Raw genomic sequence first — 17,728 nt, 5'->3', positions numbered from 1 at the left:
CTGAGTCGAGACTAATTTTCCTCTTCTAGGAAATTTTCAGACTAAAGAATTTTGACTAAGGTCGTCACATTAAAGTCTGATTGCTCTAAAGTGTACGCCCTAATTTGTTCTGCCCAATCGTAGGCAGTGGTCCCTAATTTGTCCCAAAGAAATAATTCCTTTCATCAGGTTTAGACAGATCGGAATATGTGAACCACAGTGCATGACAATTTTCTTTTAACATAGGTTCCTACTAAGCGGTTAGGGTCGTTAGCTCAAATGTTTACTTTCTATTCACCATTTTAAGATACCCCAGTCAATTTCACTGCGTCGGAATGCTGTCACTTTGAAATATACACTGGCATGGGGGAGATGAAAGAAGAAAGGTTGAAGTGATGCCTCACAAAGACTTTTCTGGCTTAAATGTGATAAAATTGTAATGCTCAGTGCATTCAACTTTAAAGTTCACTGCAATTCAAAATTTGACCCTTCACAACAGCATAAGCAAGTTTTTTTTTACATAAATAGCTTCAACCCTATCACAAGATGTTCAACACTAAATAACTTAACAACTGGCTGCAGAGTAAATTTTTCTTACCAATAATTGTTTACTGTAACCATGGCAAACAGATTACTTTTATTTGTACAATTTAATATTAAGACATCTGTTAGTCACAAGTGTGAGATATGCCTCATGCCAGTCATAGGAAGAGGACGAAAATACTGGAGACAAATAATGTGTCATTTACTCATAAATACATAGACAAATTAAAATTTAACACACACAAAAAAAACATCTTTCTTCTCTCAGTAGAGAGAGAGAGAGCGAGGTTGAGACTGTACACAAGAGACGTATTCATTATTTGTTTCAGTAGGATATTTAAATGTTCTATAGCTTATATATATATATATATATTATATATATCTTTCTCCTTGGTCATTAAACATGCTCTTTAGTGTTTATATATATATTTCCTTTGCCATTATTCCTCAAAGATCCTCTTTAGTGACATATGTTTATATAATTGAAGACAGATTTTATTCCCATCCCTATGTATACATATTCAGTTAGCCATATATAATTCATAATACATTTTGATGAAGGCTAGATGTAACTGGCCATAATAAATAGAGAAAGCCATCAAATAGTTTGAAAGAATCTCTCAAAGGTAAATGATGTTGTACTGACCAAAATAAACACAAAGAAACCCTGACATATCCCATTTTATCCTTTTTTAAAAATTCTTTCTAACTGCAGGGTGTTGGGTCATCACTGATATTTTGGGGAATTTCTTCATCAGATATATGCACCCTACTTGAACGGTTCCAGACAGTTTCTTCGCCAAATTTTGTTATTGCGTTCTGGCCATTTTGGATCCCAGGCATTTATTTAAACATACATTAACAAGTATCTTGACCTTTATCTTGAAGTGGTCTGGAATTTGTCTATAACCTTTTTAAAGTGTATTTTTTTTAATAATTCTTTGCAAATAAGTGATCAGCCATGTCCTTTCCTGTGGCTCTTCCATCTTAACAGGTTCAAACGGCATTAAAGTATTGTTAGATTCTAGTCTTAAACTAAGTAACAAAAAGAAGCAAAACAAGTTCATTTGTTAAAATTTAAAGAACAGTTTATTTCCCTATAATGCAAAATTAAAATTCAAAAGCATTTACTGTATTGTGAATTAGATCCCAAATAATCCCGAAAGTTCTATCACGTGTCCAACAGTGTAGAATGTTCTGAATGAACTCATCTTGAATGTGCTGATGTACCAATATTATTGATGCATCCCAATGAGATATTAATATAATCCAGAATTTGATCTAATCTTGAATGTGCTGATGTACCAATACTATTGATGCATCCCAATGAGATATTGATATAATCCAGAATTTGAACTCATCTTGAATGTGCTGATGTACCAACATTATTGATGCATCCCAATGAGATAATGATATAATCCAGAATTTCTTTGAATGTTATGACAATAATCACTAAGTATTGATACTCCAACATGTCAATGAGTTTGTTTTATGTATGATTAATTTGCATGGTTTGTTAGCTTTTTTATAAAATTCATTATATGCCATGGATAATGGTGTTTTGTACTTGACCTTGTCCAAAATCAAGTTAACTGTGTTCCTGACCAAAAATCGACTCTCAATAATAGACAAAGTGCATGCTTATAATATAAACTAGATAATGTAACCATCACCCATCTATTGTCTAGTACCCTGTTATCTAGTATCCACCACCCAGTGATATTCTAACACCTATGTATTTATTACCCAATATTAGTCATTTGTAGTAACCATTTGCCAGTAATCTGCTAACAAAATCAACAGTATATAATCAACATCCCCCTGGAAGGACTAATACCTACAGATCTAGTATCCAAACTTAACACACTGCCCAACACTCCTTTTTAGTGACTAATACACAGTGATGTACAATGCAGTACCAATACTATGCAGTCAACATGCAGTTTGAGTGACCATTTTACATCGTTCATTCCAGTAACGAGCGACATCCACATTTTTAAAACGATGCTTCCTTGGGACCTGGTTAAGTGCACCTTTGTAAATTTGATGGTTTTGTTAGATCTTATGTTTGTCTGTGTATTGTAATTGTCTTTGTTGTGGTAGGACAGGACGGAAATAATATCAATTTTTCGATGTTCACAGAATGATAGAATGATGCTACCGGTATGTTATTTTCTGTAACATTTTATATTTTCGTATTTGCTTTTTATTTTCAAATATATGTTTTCTATTTTTATTTTCATGTTGTCAATTTGTAGTAAATATTTTAGTTTCAGTTTTCATTTTCAATTCGGTTTATAGATTTCACTGATTTACCATTTATTAAATTTCAAGATTTTAGTTCTTATTAACGTTCATTTTCATTTTCCGTTTTCTATTTCTATTTTATGTGGTTTTCTATTTTTAATTTCTAGTCATAAAACTTAGCTTTTTCACATCTCATTTTGAATTCTCGATTCCATGTTGAATATTTTAAATTTCCTTTCAAACTTTTGTCTTGCAATTTTCAGTATTTAATTACATTTTTCAGTATTCACTTTTTGATCCACATATTTTCATTTTTAATTTTAATATTTATCATTTTAATCTTTTTTACCATTTGTCAGTTTTTTATATAGATTTTTTATTTGCTTCCTTTTTATTTTAATGTTCTTGTTCCAAAAGTTTTTCATTTCTTATTTTATAAATTTGATTTTCAATTTTTAATTCCATTTATGGTTTTTCAATTTTATTTTGATTTACAGAAAAGGAAATATTTTGTTAGAGACCAAGCAAAGCAAAACTTAAGTAACAATAACAGCATCATCATTATAATCAGAACGATAGCTCAAGAGACTGTAGAACCACACATGGCTTCACCACTAATTCTCTCCATTCTTCCCAGTTTTCCACTTCCTTCTGTGAATCTCCGAACCCCATGCCTGTCCATTCTTTAATGTTTTCTTCCACTGCTTATTGTGTCTGCTTCTTATGCACCTTCTCACTATGCATTGCAAGACTGTTTTTGCCAATCCCAATGATCTTGAGACATGACCGTGCTACTATAGATTTTTTCTTTCAACGTGGTCAAGTGATCTTTGAAGGTTCCAATGTCTTGTTTGATGCTGTTTTTGTACCTATTTGTTGGTTACATGGTCCGTGTATGCAATGCCCAAGATCTTGCATTAGCATCTCATTTTGAAGATTTGAATCCTTCTTTGTAAATCATATCTGAGCGTCCATGTTTCACAATCATACAGAAAAATGGATATTATAATGGAGTAACATCAGCCTTATTTTAGAAGCAAGAGTAATGTGGTATCCTTCCATATTGGTCACAACCTTGTTACTGCTGGTGTTGTCTGGGCAATCCTGCAAAGTAGCTCTGGTTTGGACCCCTTATATGTGATAATTGATTAAAAGTACTTGAACCTAACTAAAGTAACATAACCTTCGATAACAAAAATTAAACAGGATGAATTACAAAGAAATTATGAATTTGTACATGAAGTGTTTGTACTTGACCAAAGAATAATTTGTAATTAAAATTGCAAAGGGTATGAGTAACTATACACACTGTAGCCACAAGCATCTCTTTTCAGATCCAGTCTAGGAATCACAGAATAAAGAAAAAACTTTGTTTCCTAAAATGTGTGCTGCCCAACATTAAAGATAAAGAACAGAAGATGTTCTGTTGTTGTCTGCTTTGGTGTCTGCTTTTTGTAGTTTTCTTTTGGCCTTTCGCATTTTGTTTATTTATTTTTTTGGTTTGATTTCAATAATTAACATTTGTTGCACTGAGTACGAAAGGAAGCATGTTAAATATATTTGTATTCCTTCCTTCAAGGTACAACAAATTTACATTTCGAACAAGCAACAATTTCACAATTCTGGCTGATAATTATGAATGAAAGAAAACATAAATTCAACATGTCTGAACACGAAGTATTTATCTTGTGCTTAGTGACAGGTCTATTTTGCAAATGTGTAATATGGCTTGCCATGCCAAATCTTCTACATCTCCTGATAAGAGAATACAATTGTTATTTCAATCGTTGGAAGGAATGGCATATATGATCAAAGATTTAAAAATTGTCAATCAAAAATAGACTTCTAACAAGACTTCTGAAGACAAAAAAAACCTTGACTAATCCTTTCTAGATAAATCTCAAGTTGAACAAGGTGTAGCATACGAATTATAATTACTGTCTGATGCAAGCCTATCATCATTTATGTTTATCACTTTCTTAAGTGTTGTAGCCTTGCACAGGAAATGGAATTCTTTTACCATGAGGTATATTATAAACTATTTACAACTATATCTTGACTATGCAATATCAACCTTCTAAAAGAACAATCAATGTACACTTACACCAGCGTACTAGCATTGTCAATATTTGTATTTAGGCCAAATGTCTTTCAGTTGATCACTTAAATTGGAGTGGCACATTAAATTCAAGCATACATTAATATAAACGATAGGAACTAGAAATCATTGGCACAAATGTCTGAGGGATCGAAATTATAAAGACACATCCAAACATGTAACTCTGGCAAAATTTCTTTTGTTTCCTGCACATTTGTGATAAAGTTTGTATCAGTGTGGGCCGAACTTTAATGTCCATGATCACCTGCTTAGAACAGTGATATGGTAGTTTGATAAGTGCATTTATTTTCTCCTAATAGATTTAATATTAATGATTTTAGTATTGATGATTTTTTATTTACTTACTGTGTCAATCGAACTGTTAATAGAATGTACCAGTTATCAAGTTGTGCTTATTACAGTGTAAAATATGGTCCTATTTTGATTCATATACAAATGGCATTCTGGATGTATAGTATGAGGTAAGTACATGTTGACTGTTTATTGGTCATTACAAATTGAGTGTTGGATTGTATAGTCTGTGGTAATGGACAATACAAAATGGGGCATTGGTCACTACAAATCGCTTGGCTAGGCCAAAGACAGCAAGTGATGAGCGCGGGACCCCAAGCAAAACAACTGCATTGATGAAAGCGTGGGACCCAAGGCCTTGTTTGCCTTGCCCTAGGGCCAGGCCTGCAAACAGCATACTATGTAGTGAATAGGTGGCATTGGATAGTACATAACCCGGTGCTGGATAATAGATCACAAGGTATTGGTCACCTAACTAGTTCTACAATCGTAGATGATGGGTGATTGATAAGTAGACTGCATATTGAGAGTTTAGTGTGGAGTGTTTGATAGTAGATTACTGAGTATTGGGTAGTGGGTAACTAGGTAAGCTGTTGGAACTCAAACAGAAAATGTTACTTCCCTTGTCAATGTTTGGTATGGTCCTAAAATTCCAAAGTTTAATCTAAGATTAAGACCAAGATGTATTTAAAAAATATCGATTAGAAAAAAAGTGTAAAGAAATTAACTGATATTAAAGAAGGTCATTGAAGTGTATTAAAATCTGGATTGAAAAACCATAGATTTTTAGCAAACATATTCAAGACCCAATTCTGCATGATGAAGCATGGTATTGCAACACTCTTTTTATTGGTGCTTATCAAGTGACAAATGGGTAACCAACTAGTGACAGAATATAATTTAGGACAGCAAAATCCCATATTACAAATTTTAAACTCCTTTACTTTAAGGCTACGTTTGTGAATATGTGTACATATTCCTACCCTTTTTCCCACCTTGCTCTCTCTTTGCATGATAATGTATAAGGATATTTGTGTTTGCATTACAAAAGCAAACCAATGTATGTACTGAAGTGCATGTTTGTTCTTGAAATATAAATATAGGAAGGCAAATAAAGAAAAATTACAGCATTACAAATTCTAAACCCATCTTGGCTCAGAACAAAATTTACAAAATGTTTTAAGACACTTCTTGAATTGTAAAAGCTGGTCAATGCCTTTTGTTAAGTGTGATTTTGTTCTTTTCTCCATCATTTTTCCTATCTATAGATAGGTGTGTGTGTGTACTGCTAATATTTGTCTTCTTTAACTCCATATATGAAAGTGTATGTGTATATTTATGTGCATAGGCATTATTACTTTTCTCTTTTCATTAACTCTTCATTAGGGAAGTATTGGAGGATGTGGGTTTAACATTGATTACAAGGGAATATTAATGAAGTTGTAGTGGGATAGGACCATTGTTGTTTTTTGGGGGGTTTAATACAATTTCTCAACACAAGATAGGCTAGATATGGCATCTAGTATAAATGGAGGAAGAATGATAAGAAAGTTAGTTTTCTTTTAAGTATTATAAATTCCTGTTATACCCATTCCTTTTTCCATCCTACCCTACATTTTCTCTTATTGATATATAGACCCATTACATGAAGGTTATATACATTATTTTAACATAGGTTTTCACATTTGTGTTCAGATTCCCACACATGCATATCCTAAGTAAACTTTTAACATTACATTTCCCGTTGTTCCTATAATGCCTAAACTAAGAGGCCTGACCTTAAGTTTCCCTATAACCACCCATCATGTTAATCCTATTGACATTTATAAGATTACATTTCCCTTTCAAGGTCAGACAGTCCCCTAATGCTAAAGCTATGGGGACAGTTTCAACATTACATTTACCACTCAATGACAGAGTCTTATATGAACATTTCCATTAGATTTAATGCTAACTAATTACTTTTCTGTATAAAGCTAAAGTTTCCCAATGGATAGACCTTGATGGAATGGTTCAAGTGAGTTGGTAATTCTAGATGGACCTAATTTAAAAACTTAGTGTGTGTCCCTGAAGCAAACTTGTGACCCACATCCTGGGCATTTTATATTGTATCTTAGATTATGTGATATTGGTATAAAGTTATGTGGGAAACTAAATTTTTCATTCTCCTTCAAGTTCAGTCTTTAGAATTATTGACTGTTGTGTTCAGATATGATTTGAGAGGAATTATTTACTTAAATTATTCTATGAAGTACAAAGTGCTTGTTGACTTTTTTGGACAAATGCAATATTTTGGAATTATTGCCAATTCCTTCAAAGTTATTCTGGATAATATCGTTGTGATATGTCAATAATATTAATTGAGACATCAACTCATTCAGTTCTACTGGTACATAAGCACATTTAAGACTAGGAATTAATTTGAAACATTCTAAACTTTTCTATTTGTGATAGAATATTTAGGAGTACATGTATCTGAGATTTTTAAAACCATCTAACACGTGCAGATTTTAAAATTGTTTTTGTTGGTGCTCCTCCTCAACAAAAAGAACAAGACATGCATTATCTCCCTTGCCATATGGGCCACATAATTAAAAAATACAAATTTTAAAGAATGCCTTTTTTCACCACTTTTTGAACAGATTTAAAATATGATGTGTAAGCATTATTATTATTGTTTCCATTTTAGTAATTACAACTTTAAAACATCATCTGCTGAAGACTTGCTTTTTGTCTCCAGCTGACAATAAAACAGACAACAAAATAAAAACTGAATGCTGTAGTTATAAAATAAGTCTTTATTGAAGAAGGGATTATATTACAGTGTTACAAATTTTACTCTACTTGTAATTTAAAGACATGTATAAAATATTACTTTTTATTTTAATAATGGGAACAGAATTCTTTTCAGTCAGAATTCATACTATCCAAAAGACTACTACATGGCAACAAGTTATCTGTATATAATAATTTGTAATGATTTTAAGGACTGCAAGTTGTCTAGACCTAAATGTTGTTTCTGTGTACAACTACAACTGAATTGTAAATCAGCTGTTCAAGCTGTTCACTGAAGCATAATAGGAAGTGCAATTATATGTATGTATTATTTTGCTTTCACTGATTTAGGTTTGTTCCTCTTATGGTATTTCTTTCTTTCCATTCTTCTTTTGCGTGTCATCAACCCAAGATTTGAACTGGCTTAAAAATAACTCTTAAGGAAATTTGTTTTTAGTTACTGCTATTTTATCTGATTACTTAAATTGTCTCTTGTTTATATCACTAGATCCCAATGCTGGCTAGTACACATCTTTTATTCAAGACCATTCATGAGAGAGAGAGAGAGAGAGAGAGAGAGAGGCACTAAAAATGGCCATACTGAGAAAGCTGCTCCATTTCTACATCAAAATATAAATGTGCAGTTGGGTTGTGGGCCTCAGCACTGGTAGAAAACTCTCCTTATCCTTGAGTAAACAGCCTATTTGAAAGAGTCTTGATTTCCCTGGACTTTGTGTTTGAATGTATCTGGCTGGGTACAGTCTCTCATGAATATGAATGAACTCCAAACTGATGCAAATGTAAAACATTTTGGACATTTTCACACCAGAATTTTTGCCCAATTTCCTGGTTAGTTGATAATCCAAACTATCGAATCGGATATGAAAGTGGTGTACATCTTTCTAAGGTTAAGTTCTATGTTCACATCATTATAAGAAGACAAATGTCATCATTGTCAACTTTGAATTCAATGCCATATGAACTTGTCTACTTGCAGTAGAAAGATTTAGTCATACAAGTTTCCTAAAGAGAAATTGTGTATATCTTGATAATATAAAGGACCATCCTTAATCTCCAGGTCAATTAAATTAAATTATGAAAACTTGGGGAAATAAATACAATAATTCTGCATGATTTTCTCCAAAGAGTAAATTTAAAATTACATCTACCACCGAATATACTTGAGTGTAAGGGATAAATACCATGTATTTAGAAGAATCAAAAATGAGATAATTGTTATGCCACATATTGATGGCAAGATCATAGGTAGGGGGAGGATAATACATTTGTATAAATCTGTCCTTTTGTTTTCATTCATTCATTCTGGAGACCCATTTGACATATAAGAAACTAGTGTATGTTCTTTCATCATTCTGACAATAAATGAATCAAAATTGATATATTTGGTTGGTAAACTAATAACATTGTACAATATATGCTGAACAGGTGTCTGACAAACCATCAAGTTTTACAGATTTTATCACTGACTTTTATGCACATTGCATGCAACTACACAATTTATAATACATATTATCCCATGCAACTACACAGTATAGGATAATATACATTATCAGCAATATGTATGATAGGAGCCTCTTAACCAACACTATATAAAATAAATGTATATAGGTACTACAAGAGAGAAGACAATTATAGGCAATTTAACAACATATATTCTATCTATATAAGTTTTATCGAGATCCCATTATGGGTCAAAATTAACAATTATAATTAGGTAGATCTAACACAAATATCGTAGAGACTATGTTGACAGAAGTTCATCCCCTAATTGTGTCAGGCTATTTTATCACTGTATTTTCATATTTTGGTTCAGCATCTAAAAAGAAGAGAAAATGAATATAACTACAGAATCATATTTCTAAACTTCAATAAACATAAGTGTATGTACTTGAGCAAATAATTTATGATAAGAAGATAAGTGTTTATAGTTAAACAATGAATAAACGTTCAAAAAAACCAACTAAAGTTTTGATAATAATTATTTCTAAATAATAATAAATAGTGATAAACCTCATAACATATAACAAAGAGGCACACAAATACACAGACATGATACTGGTCTTCCATAAAAAAAAGCTGAAAAAATGTTAAGGGGAATTTGGGGGTCTTCATCCAACGGGGTTGTGAGGGGCAGTGCCCCTGATTTGGGGGTCCAGGTGGCTAAAGGCCCCCTGCCAAAAAAGCATTTAACACTCATAAAAAAACTGCTTCTAGTGCAACTTTTGCTCATAAAATAACCAAAATAATCATCTGAAAAACTAATAAACTTGCCAAAAATATTCAACTTGACTTGAATAATTTCACAATATTTATAGTCACATAAATTCGTTCTCCAATACTATTGATGCTGAATTTATTTCATGTGCATGTCAGTGTTCACATCATAATTAAGTCACAATAATTTCTCAGTTTTTGCAGCAAATATATTATACTTCTCTCTTCTCATAACAAATCTGTAAAATAAACAACCAAGTAAATCAACTATATACAAATAATCCCATACATTCACTTGTCTTTTTCTCCATTGGACACAACCTGTTGATATGCCAGTCAAGCTGTTTTTGCAGCTTTGGCAAAGATTTCTTTAGCCTACCTTTTTGTCACCACTGACTTTTTTGGCTCAATGCGCAATTGTTTATTTCACTTCTCCCTTTCAAGCTGTTGCTTGTATTGGCGACAAGCAGTACACATATTCTGACAAGGGGCTACATCTGTTATCTCATGCAAGAAATCTTTCTTCTTATAGTAATTAATAATTAACTGCACTTTTTCCAGATGTCTTCTGAGCTTCAATTTTTACATATGCAGCTTCTTTTGTAGGTGCTGTTCCAAACTCTTCCACCGGTGATTACTGTAATTCCCATCTTTATTGCAGAGGTCACAAAATGCCAGCAATCTAGTGTTTAGTTTTCTTATAAACTGACCAACTAAATTTCCGTCAACTTTTCTCTCCAGCCATTCCCATTTCCATCAGGTTTTTAAAATTTTATCTAAACGTTTTGTGTCGGGGTCTCTCTCAACAACTCCATGTTTTGCAAGCATTCTTTTTCTTTCCATTGCCATCAGTTTCCATTACAAGAAGATTCATTGGATGAATTTAAACCCTTGACCAATCAGAATAATCTTTACAAGAGTCGTATGCTAACCAATGTATGGAACAAATAATTTACAAGGGTTGTTGTGGAATGGGAGTGGACAGACCATTTTAAAAAACCTGGATTCGAGATGATAAAATGGACTATATAAAAAAATCTGATTCAAGTCAGGAGAAAAGGGATTTCCGCTTTAAAATGGAGAAAAATTATGTCTGAATACATTAAGCTATTTTGCTTAACTTTGAAGATATATTAACATTCAATATTAATTTGCCTGCGTTATTGTGGAGTTTAATACCATTTTTCAGCATATGATAGGCCATACATGGTGGCCAGTATAACTGGTGGAGGAACCCAGGGAAACCTCAGAAAGAAACACTGACCCATGGGAAGCTACTGGCAAGCTTTCTCATGTACTCACATTGGTGAAGCCCAAGAATTGAACCCACACAAACAGAGGTTACAAGGCAGTGATCCATAACTGAGTTCTTTAGACCCCTCGGCCACCTGAGGCCCACAATTTGCCCCTGTGTAAATTAAAGGAGTAATTTCTACTTAACACCGGTCCAGCAAGTTGCTGTTTTGATAACAACAAGGAATTTGACATTGATGATTGCTAAATTGAGCTTTAGAAACCCCTAAGGTATGAATTGGACATTGATGTTATATTAAGCATCATAAAGCACTAAGGTATAAATCTGACATTGAAGATGTCTACATCAGGCTTTAGGAACCATTCATTTTAGTTTTCTCAAAGTATGGAAAATTGAACTGCCAAAAATATGACTCAACAAGGAAATGTACCATGGTGATGGAAGCAAAAATTCATCTTACTAATGCAGACATTATTCCTAGATATGCAGCTGGGACAAAATTGTTTCCAAATACTTCTGATTAAAATAACCTTGTATACATGAACATAGTTACTACATATAAATTTAGTGAAACAGATCAACACAAAATTGTACTCTGCCATACAAATCAGTTGTTCAGCCCAAATGAAATGAATATTAGATCAACTTCCATGAAATGTTTAACTTAAAGGGAAACAGAAAACTATATAGTAGGACAGACTGACAAAAAATGACCAATATGTAGATAATTAAGAATGCATGTCATCTGTGAGTTACTATATACCTTAGGTCTACAGAAGGCAATCAGAAAACAGACAATTATATGAATATGATCTAATAAATTTTATTTCTGTGGTAGTACAGTTAAACAAATTTAAATACATTTCGAATGAAGTTACCTTTGGATGTTTCAGGGATCTTCAGCGAGCTATACATCTGGATGTCATTGTTTGTATATGGGTGCAATTTTTCATAGGAATCATTTTCTGGATGCCTAAAATTAGAAATTGGAATAATCACTAGATATATAAATACTGCTGAAAATGAATGTTTAAAAAGAAGTACTCAACTATCTATTTGTAATAAAATGTTCACTACTTGTACATACATTTTGTTAGAAATAGGTTCAGCAACTCATTACGTCTTTCAAGTCAGTGTTTACACTCCAGTAGCTTATGCATACGTCTAGATTTAAAGACAACATTAAATAAAGTTAAATTAAACTGCTTAATTGATTTCTTGATTGGAAATTTGATCTGTTTTATTTGTCAATAATGTACTTGTAGATAACAATTATATACATGTAAAAATCAATTATCACGATTCATTCAATGTTGACATCATGTGCCTGTACCTTATATTGGTAAAAATCAATTATCATGATTCATTCAATATTGACATCATGTGCCTGTACCTTATATTGGGATTTCTATTCTCTTGCAATGTGATATCTGGGGAAAAATGAAAAGTGCAAAATACAGCATCATAAAATAATTAAAACACTACATTGTATCACAGTCTGATATTTCAGTGTATTGAAACTACAAGTTAAAAAGTGGAAATGAGAAGTAAAAGACGATAGTTTAATTGCATGAACCTTCATTTATGTAGTACATATTGTCATGCCCATCCCAACCTTCACCTACATAGAACACATTGTCATGCCCATTCCAACCTTCATTTACATAGAACACATTGTCATGCCCATTCCAACCTTCATTTACATAGAACACATTGTCATGCCCATTCTAACGTTCATTTACATAGAACACATTGTCATGCCCATTCCAACCTTCATTTACATAGAAAACATTGTCATGCCCATCCCAACCTTCATTTACATAGAACACATTGTCATGCCCATTCTAACCTTCATTTACATAGAACACATTGTCATGTCCATTCCAACCTTCATTTACATATAACACATTGTCATGCCCATTCCATCCTTCATTTACACAGAACATACTGTCATGCCCATTCCAATCTTCATTTACACAGAACATCCATCATTTACACAGAACATACTGTCATGCCCATTCCAATCTTCATTTACACAGAACACATTGTCATGCCCATTCCATCCTTCATTTACACAGAACATACTGTCATGCCCATTCCAATCTTCATTTACACAGAACACATTGTCATGCCCATTCCAACCTTCATTTACATAGAACACATTGTCATGCCCATTCCATCCTTCATTTACAAAGAACATACTGTCATGCCCATTCTAACCTTCATTTACACAGAACACATTGTCATGTCCATTCCAACCTTCATTTACATAGAACACATTGTCATGCCCATTCCATCCTTCATTTACACAGAACATACTGTCATGCCCATTCCAATCTTCATTTACACAGAACACATTGTCATGCCCATTCCAACCTTCATTTACATAGAACACATTGTCATGCCCATTCCATCCTTCATTTACACAGAACATACTGTCATGCCCATTTCAATCTTCATTTACACGGAACACATTGTCATGCCCATTCCAACCTTCATTTACATAGAATACATTGTCATGCCCATTCCATCCTTCATTTACATAGAACACACTGTCATGCCCATTCCATCCTTCATTTACACAGAACAAATTGTCATGCCCATTCCAACCTTCATTTACATAGAATACATTGTCATGCTCATTCCAACCTTCATTTACACAGAACACATTGTCATGCCCATTCCAGCCTTCATTTACATAGAACATACTGTCAAGCCCATTCCAATCCTCATTTACACAGAACATACTGTCATGCTGATTCCAATCTTCATTTACACAGAATACATTGTCATGCCCATTCCAACCTTCATTTACATAGAACACATTGTCATGCCCATTCCATCCTTCATTTACACAGAACATACTGTCATGCCCATTCCAACCTTCACCTACATAGAACACATTGTCATGCCCATTCCAACCTTCATTTACATAGAACACATTGTCATGCCCATTCTAACCTTCATTTACATAGAACACATTGTCATGCCCATTCCAACAATCATTTACATAGAAGACATTGTCATACCCATTCCAACCTTCATTTACATAGAACACATTGTCATGCCCATTCCAAAGTTCATTTACATAGAACACATTGTCATGCCCATTCTAACCTTCATTTACATAGAACACATTGTCATGTCCATTCCAACCTTCATTTACATATAACACATTGTCATACCCATTCCATCCTTCATTTACACAGAACATACTGTCATACCCATTCCAATCTTCATTTACACAGAACACATTGTCATGCCCATTCCATCCTTCATTTACACAGAACAAACTGTCATGCTCATTCCAATCTTCATTTACACAGAACACATTGTCTTGCCCATTCCAACCTTCATTTACATAGAACACATTGTCATGCCCATCCCAGCCTTCATTTACACAGAACATACTGTCATGCCGATTTCAATCTTCATTTACACAGAACACATTGTCATGCCCATTCCGACCTTCATTTACATAGAACACATTGTCATGCCCATTCCAATCTTCATTTACACAGAACACATCGTCATGCCGATTCCAACCTTCATTTACATAGAACACATTGTCATGCCCATTCCAACCTTCATTTACATAGAACACATTGTCATGCCCATTCCAGCCTTCATTTACATAGAACACATTGTCATGCCCATTCCAACCTTCATTTACATAGAACACATTGTCATGCCCATTCCAACCTTCATTTACACAGAACATACTGTCATGCCCATTCCAATCTTCCTTTGCACAGAACACATTGTCATGCCCATTCCAACCTTCATTTACATGGAACACATTGTCATGCCCATTCCATCCTTCATTTACACAGAACATACTGTCATGCCCATTCTAACCTTCATTTGCACAGAACACATTGTCATGTCCATTCCAACCTTCATTGACATAGAACACATTGTCATGCCCATTCCATCCTTCATTTACACAGAACATACTGTCATACCCATTCCAATCTTCATTTACACAGAACACATTGTCATGCCCATTCCATCCTTCATTTACACAGAACATACTGTCATGCTCATTCCAATCTTCATTTACACAGAACACATTGTCTTGCCCATTACAACCTTCATTTACATAGAACACATTGTCATGCCCATCCCAGCCTTCATTTACACAGAACATACTGTCATGCCGATTTCAATCTTCATTTACACAGAACACATTGTCATGCCCATTCCGACCTTCATTTACATAGAACACATTGTCATGCCCATTCCAATCTTCATTTACACAGAACACATCGTCATGCCGATTCCAACCTTCATTTACATAGAACACATTGTCATGCCCATTCCAACCTTCATTTACATAGAACACATTGTCATGCCCATTCTAACCTTCATTTACATAGAACACATTGTCATGTCCATTCCAACCTTCATTTACATATAACACATTGTCATGCCCATTCCATCCTTCATTTACACAGAACATACTGTCATGCCTGTTCCAATCTCCATTTACACAGAACATCCTTCATTTACACAGAACATACTGTCATGCCCATTCCAATCTTCATTTACACAGAACACACTGTCATGCCCATTCCATCCTTCATTTACACAGAACATACTGTCATGCCCATTCCAATCTTCATTTACACAGAACACATTGTCATGCCCATTCCATCCTTCATTTACACAAGACATACTGTCATGCCCATTCCAATCTTCATTTACACAGAACACATTGTCATGCCCATTCCAACCTTCATTTACATAGAACACATTGTCATGCCCATTCCATCCTTCATTTACAAAGAACATACTGTCATGCCCATTGTAACCTTCATTTACACAGAACACATTGTCATGTCCATTCCAACCTTCATTTACATAGAACACATTGTCATGCCCATTCCATCCTTCATTTAGACAGAACATACTGTCATGCCCATTCCAATCTTCATTTACACAGAACACATTGTCATGCCCATTCCAACCTTCATTTACATAGAACACATTGTCATGCCCATTCCATCCTTCATTTACACAGAACATACTGTCATGCTCATTCCAATCTTCATTTACACAGAACACATTGTCATGCCCATTCCATCCTTCATTTACACAGAACATACTGTCATGCCCATTCCAATCTTCATTTACACAGAACACATTGTCATGCCCATTCCAACCTTCATTTACATAGAACACATTGTCATGCCCATTCCATCCTTCATTTACACAGAACATACTGTCATGCCCATTGTAACCTTCATTTACACAGAACACATTGTCATGTCCATTCCAACCTTCATTTACATAGAACACATTGCCATGCCCATTCTAACCTTCATTTACATAGAACACATTGTCATGTCCATTCCAACCTTCATTTACATATAACACATTGTCATGCCTTTTCCATCCTTCATTTACACAGAACACACTGTCATGCCTGTTCCAATCTTCATTTACACAGAACATCCTTCATTTACACAGAACATACTGTCATGCCCATTCCAATCTTCATTTACACAGAACACATTGTCATGCCCATTCCAACCTTCATTTACATAGAACACATTGTCATGCCCATTCCATCCTTCATTTACACAGAACATACTGTCATGCCCATTTTAACCTTCATTTACACAGAACACATTGTCATGTCCATTCCAACCTTCATTTACATAGAACACATTGTCATGCCCATTCCATCCTTCATTTAGACAGAACATACTGTCATGCCCATTCCAATCTTCATTTACACAGAACACATTGTCATGCCCATTCCAACCTTCATTTACATAGAACACATTGTCATGCCCATTCCATCCTTCATTTACATAGAACACAATGTCATGCCCATTCCATTCTTCATTAACACAAAACAAATTGTCATGCCCATTCCAACCTTCTTTTACATAGAATACATTGTCATGCCCATTCCAACCTTCATTTACACAGAACACATTGTCATGCCCATTCCAACCATCATTTACATAGAACACATTGTCATGCCCATTCCAACCTTCATTTACATAGAACACATTGTCATGCCCATTCCAGCCTTCATTTACACAGAACATACTGTCATGCTCATTCCAATCTTCATTTACACAGAATACATTGTCATGCCCATTCCAACCTTCATTTACACAGAACACATTGTCATGCCGATTCCAACCTTCATTTACATAGAACACATTGTCATGCCCATTCCAACCTTCATTTACATAGAACACATTGTCATGCCCATTCCAACCTTCATTTACACAGAACATACTGTCATGCCCATTCTAACCTTCATT

At 34.1% G+C, this 17,728-nt stretch overlaps 1 protein-coding gene across 1 annotated transcript in view; it reads right to left on the bottom strand.

The window, feature by feature from the left end:
* Window positions 1-7,957: 7,957 nt before the first annotated feature.
* LOC149774836 (uncharacterized) overlaps window positions 7,958-17,728 on the bottom strand; it is a 55,211-nt gene continuing 45,440 nt past the window's right edge. The window contains exons 6-8 of the mRNA XM_089944652.1: window positions 12,838-12,874; window positions 12,323-12,417; window positions 7,958-9,791 (exon numbers count right to left, since the gene is read on the bottom strand). Of these exons, the coding sequence (XP_089800778.1) occupies window positions 9,754-9,791; window positions 12,323-12,417; window positions 12,838-12,874 (170 nt within the window). The 3' untranslated portion in view covers window positions 7,958-9,753. The remainder of the gene's footprint in view (window positions 9,792-12,322; window positions 12,418-12,837; window positions 12,875-17,728) is intronic.

This window comes from Sinohyriopsis cumingii, unplaced genomic scaffold (assembly GCF_028554795.1).
Source record: "Sinohyriopsis cumingii isolate HCF-2022 unplaced genomic scaffold, ASM2855479v2 utg000127l, whole genome shotgun sequence".
NCBI classification, from domain to species: domain Eukaryota; kingdom Metazoa; phylum Mollusca; class Bivalvia; order Unionida; family Unionidae; genus Sinohyriopsis; species Sinohyriopsis cumingii.
The sequence above is the reverse complement of the archived record's forward strand: the minus strand, read 5'-3'. Positions and strand labels throughout refer to the sequence as shown.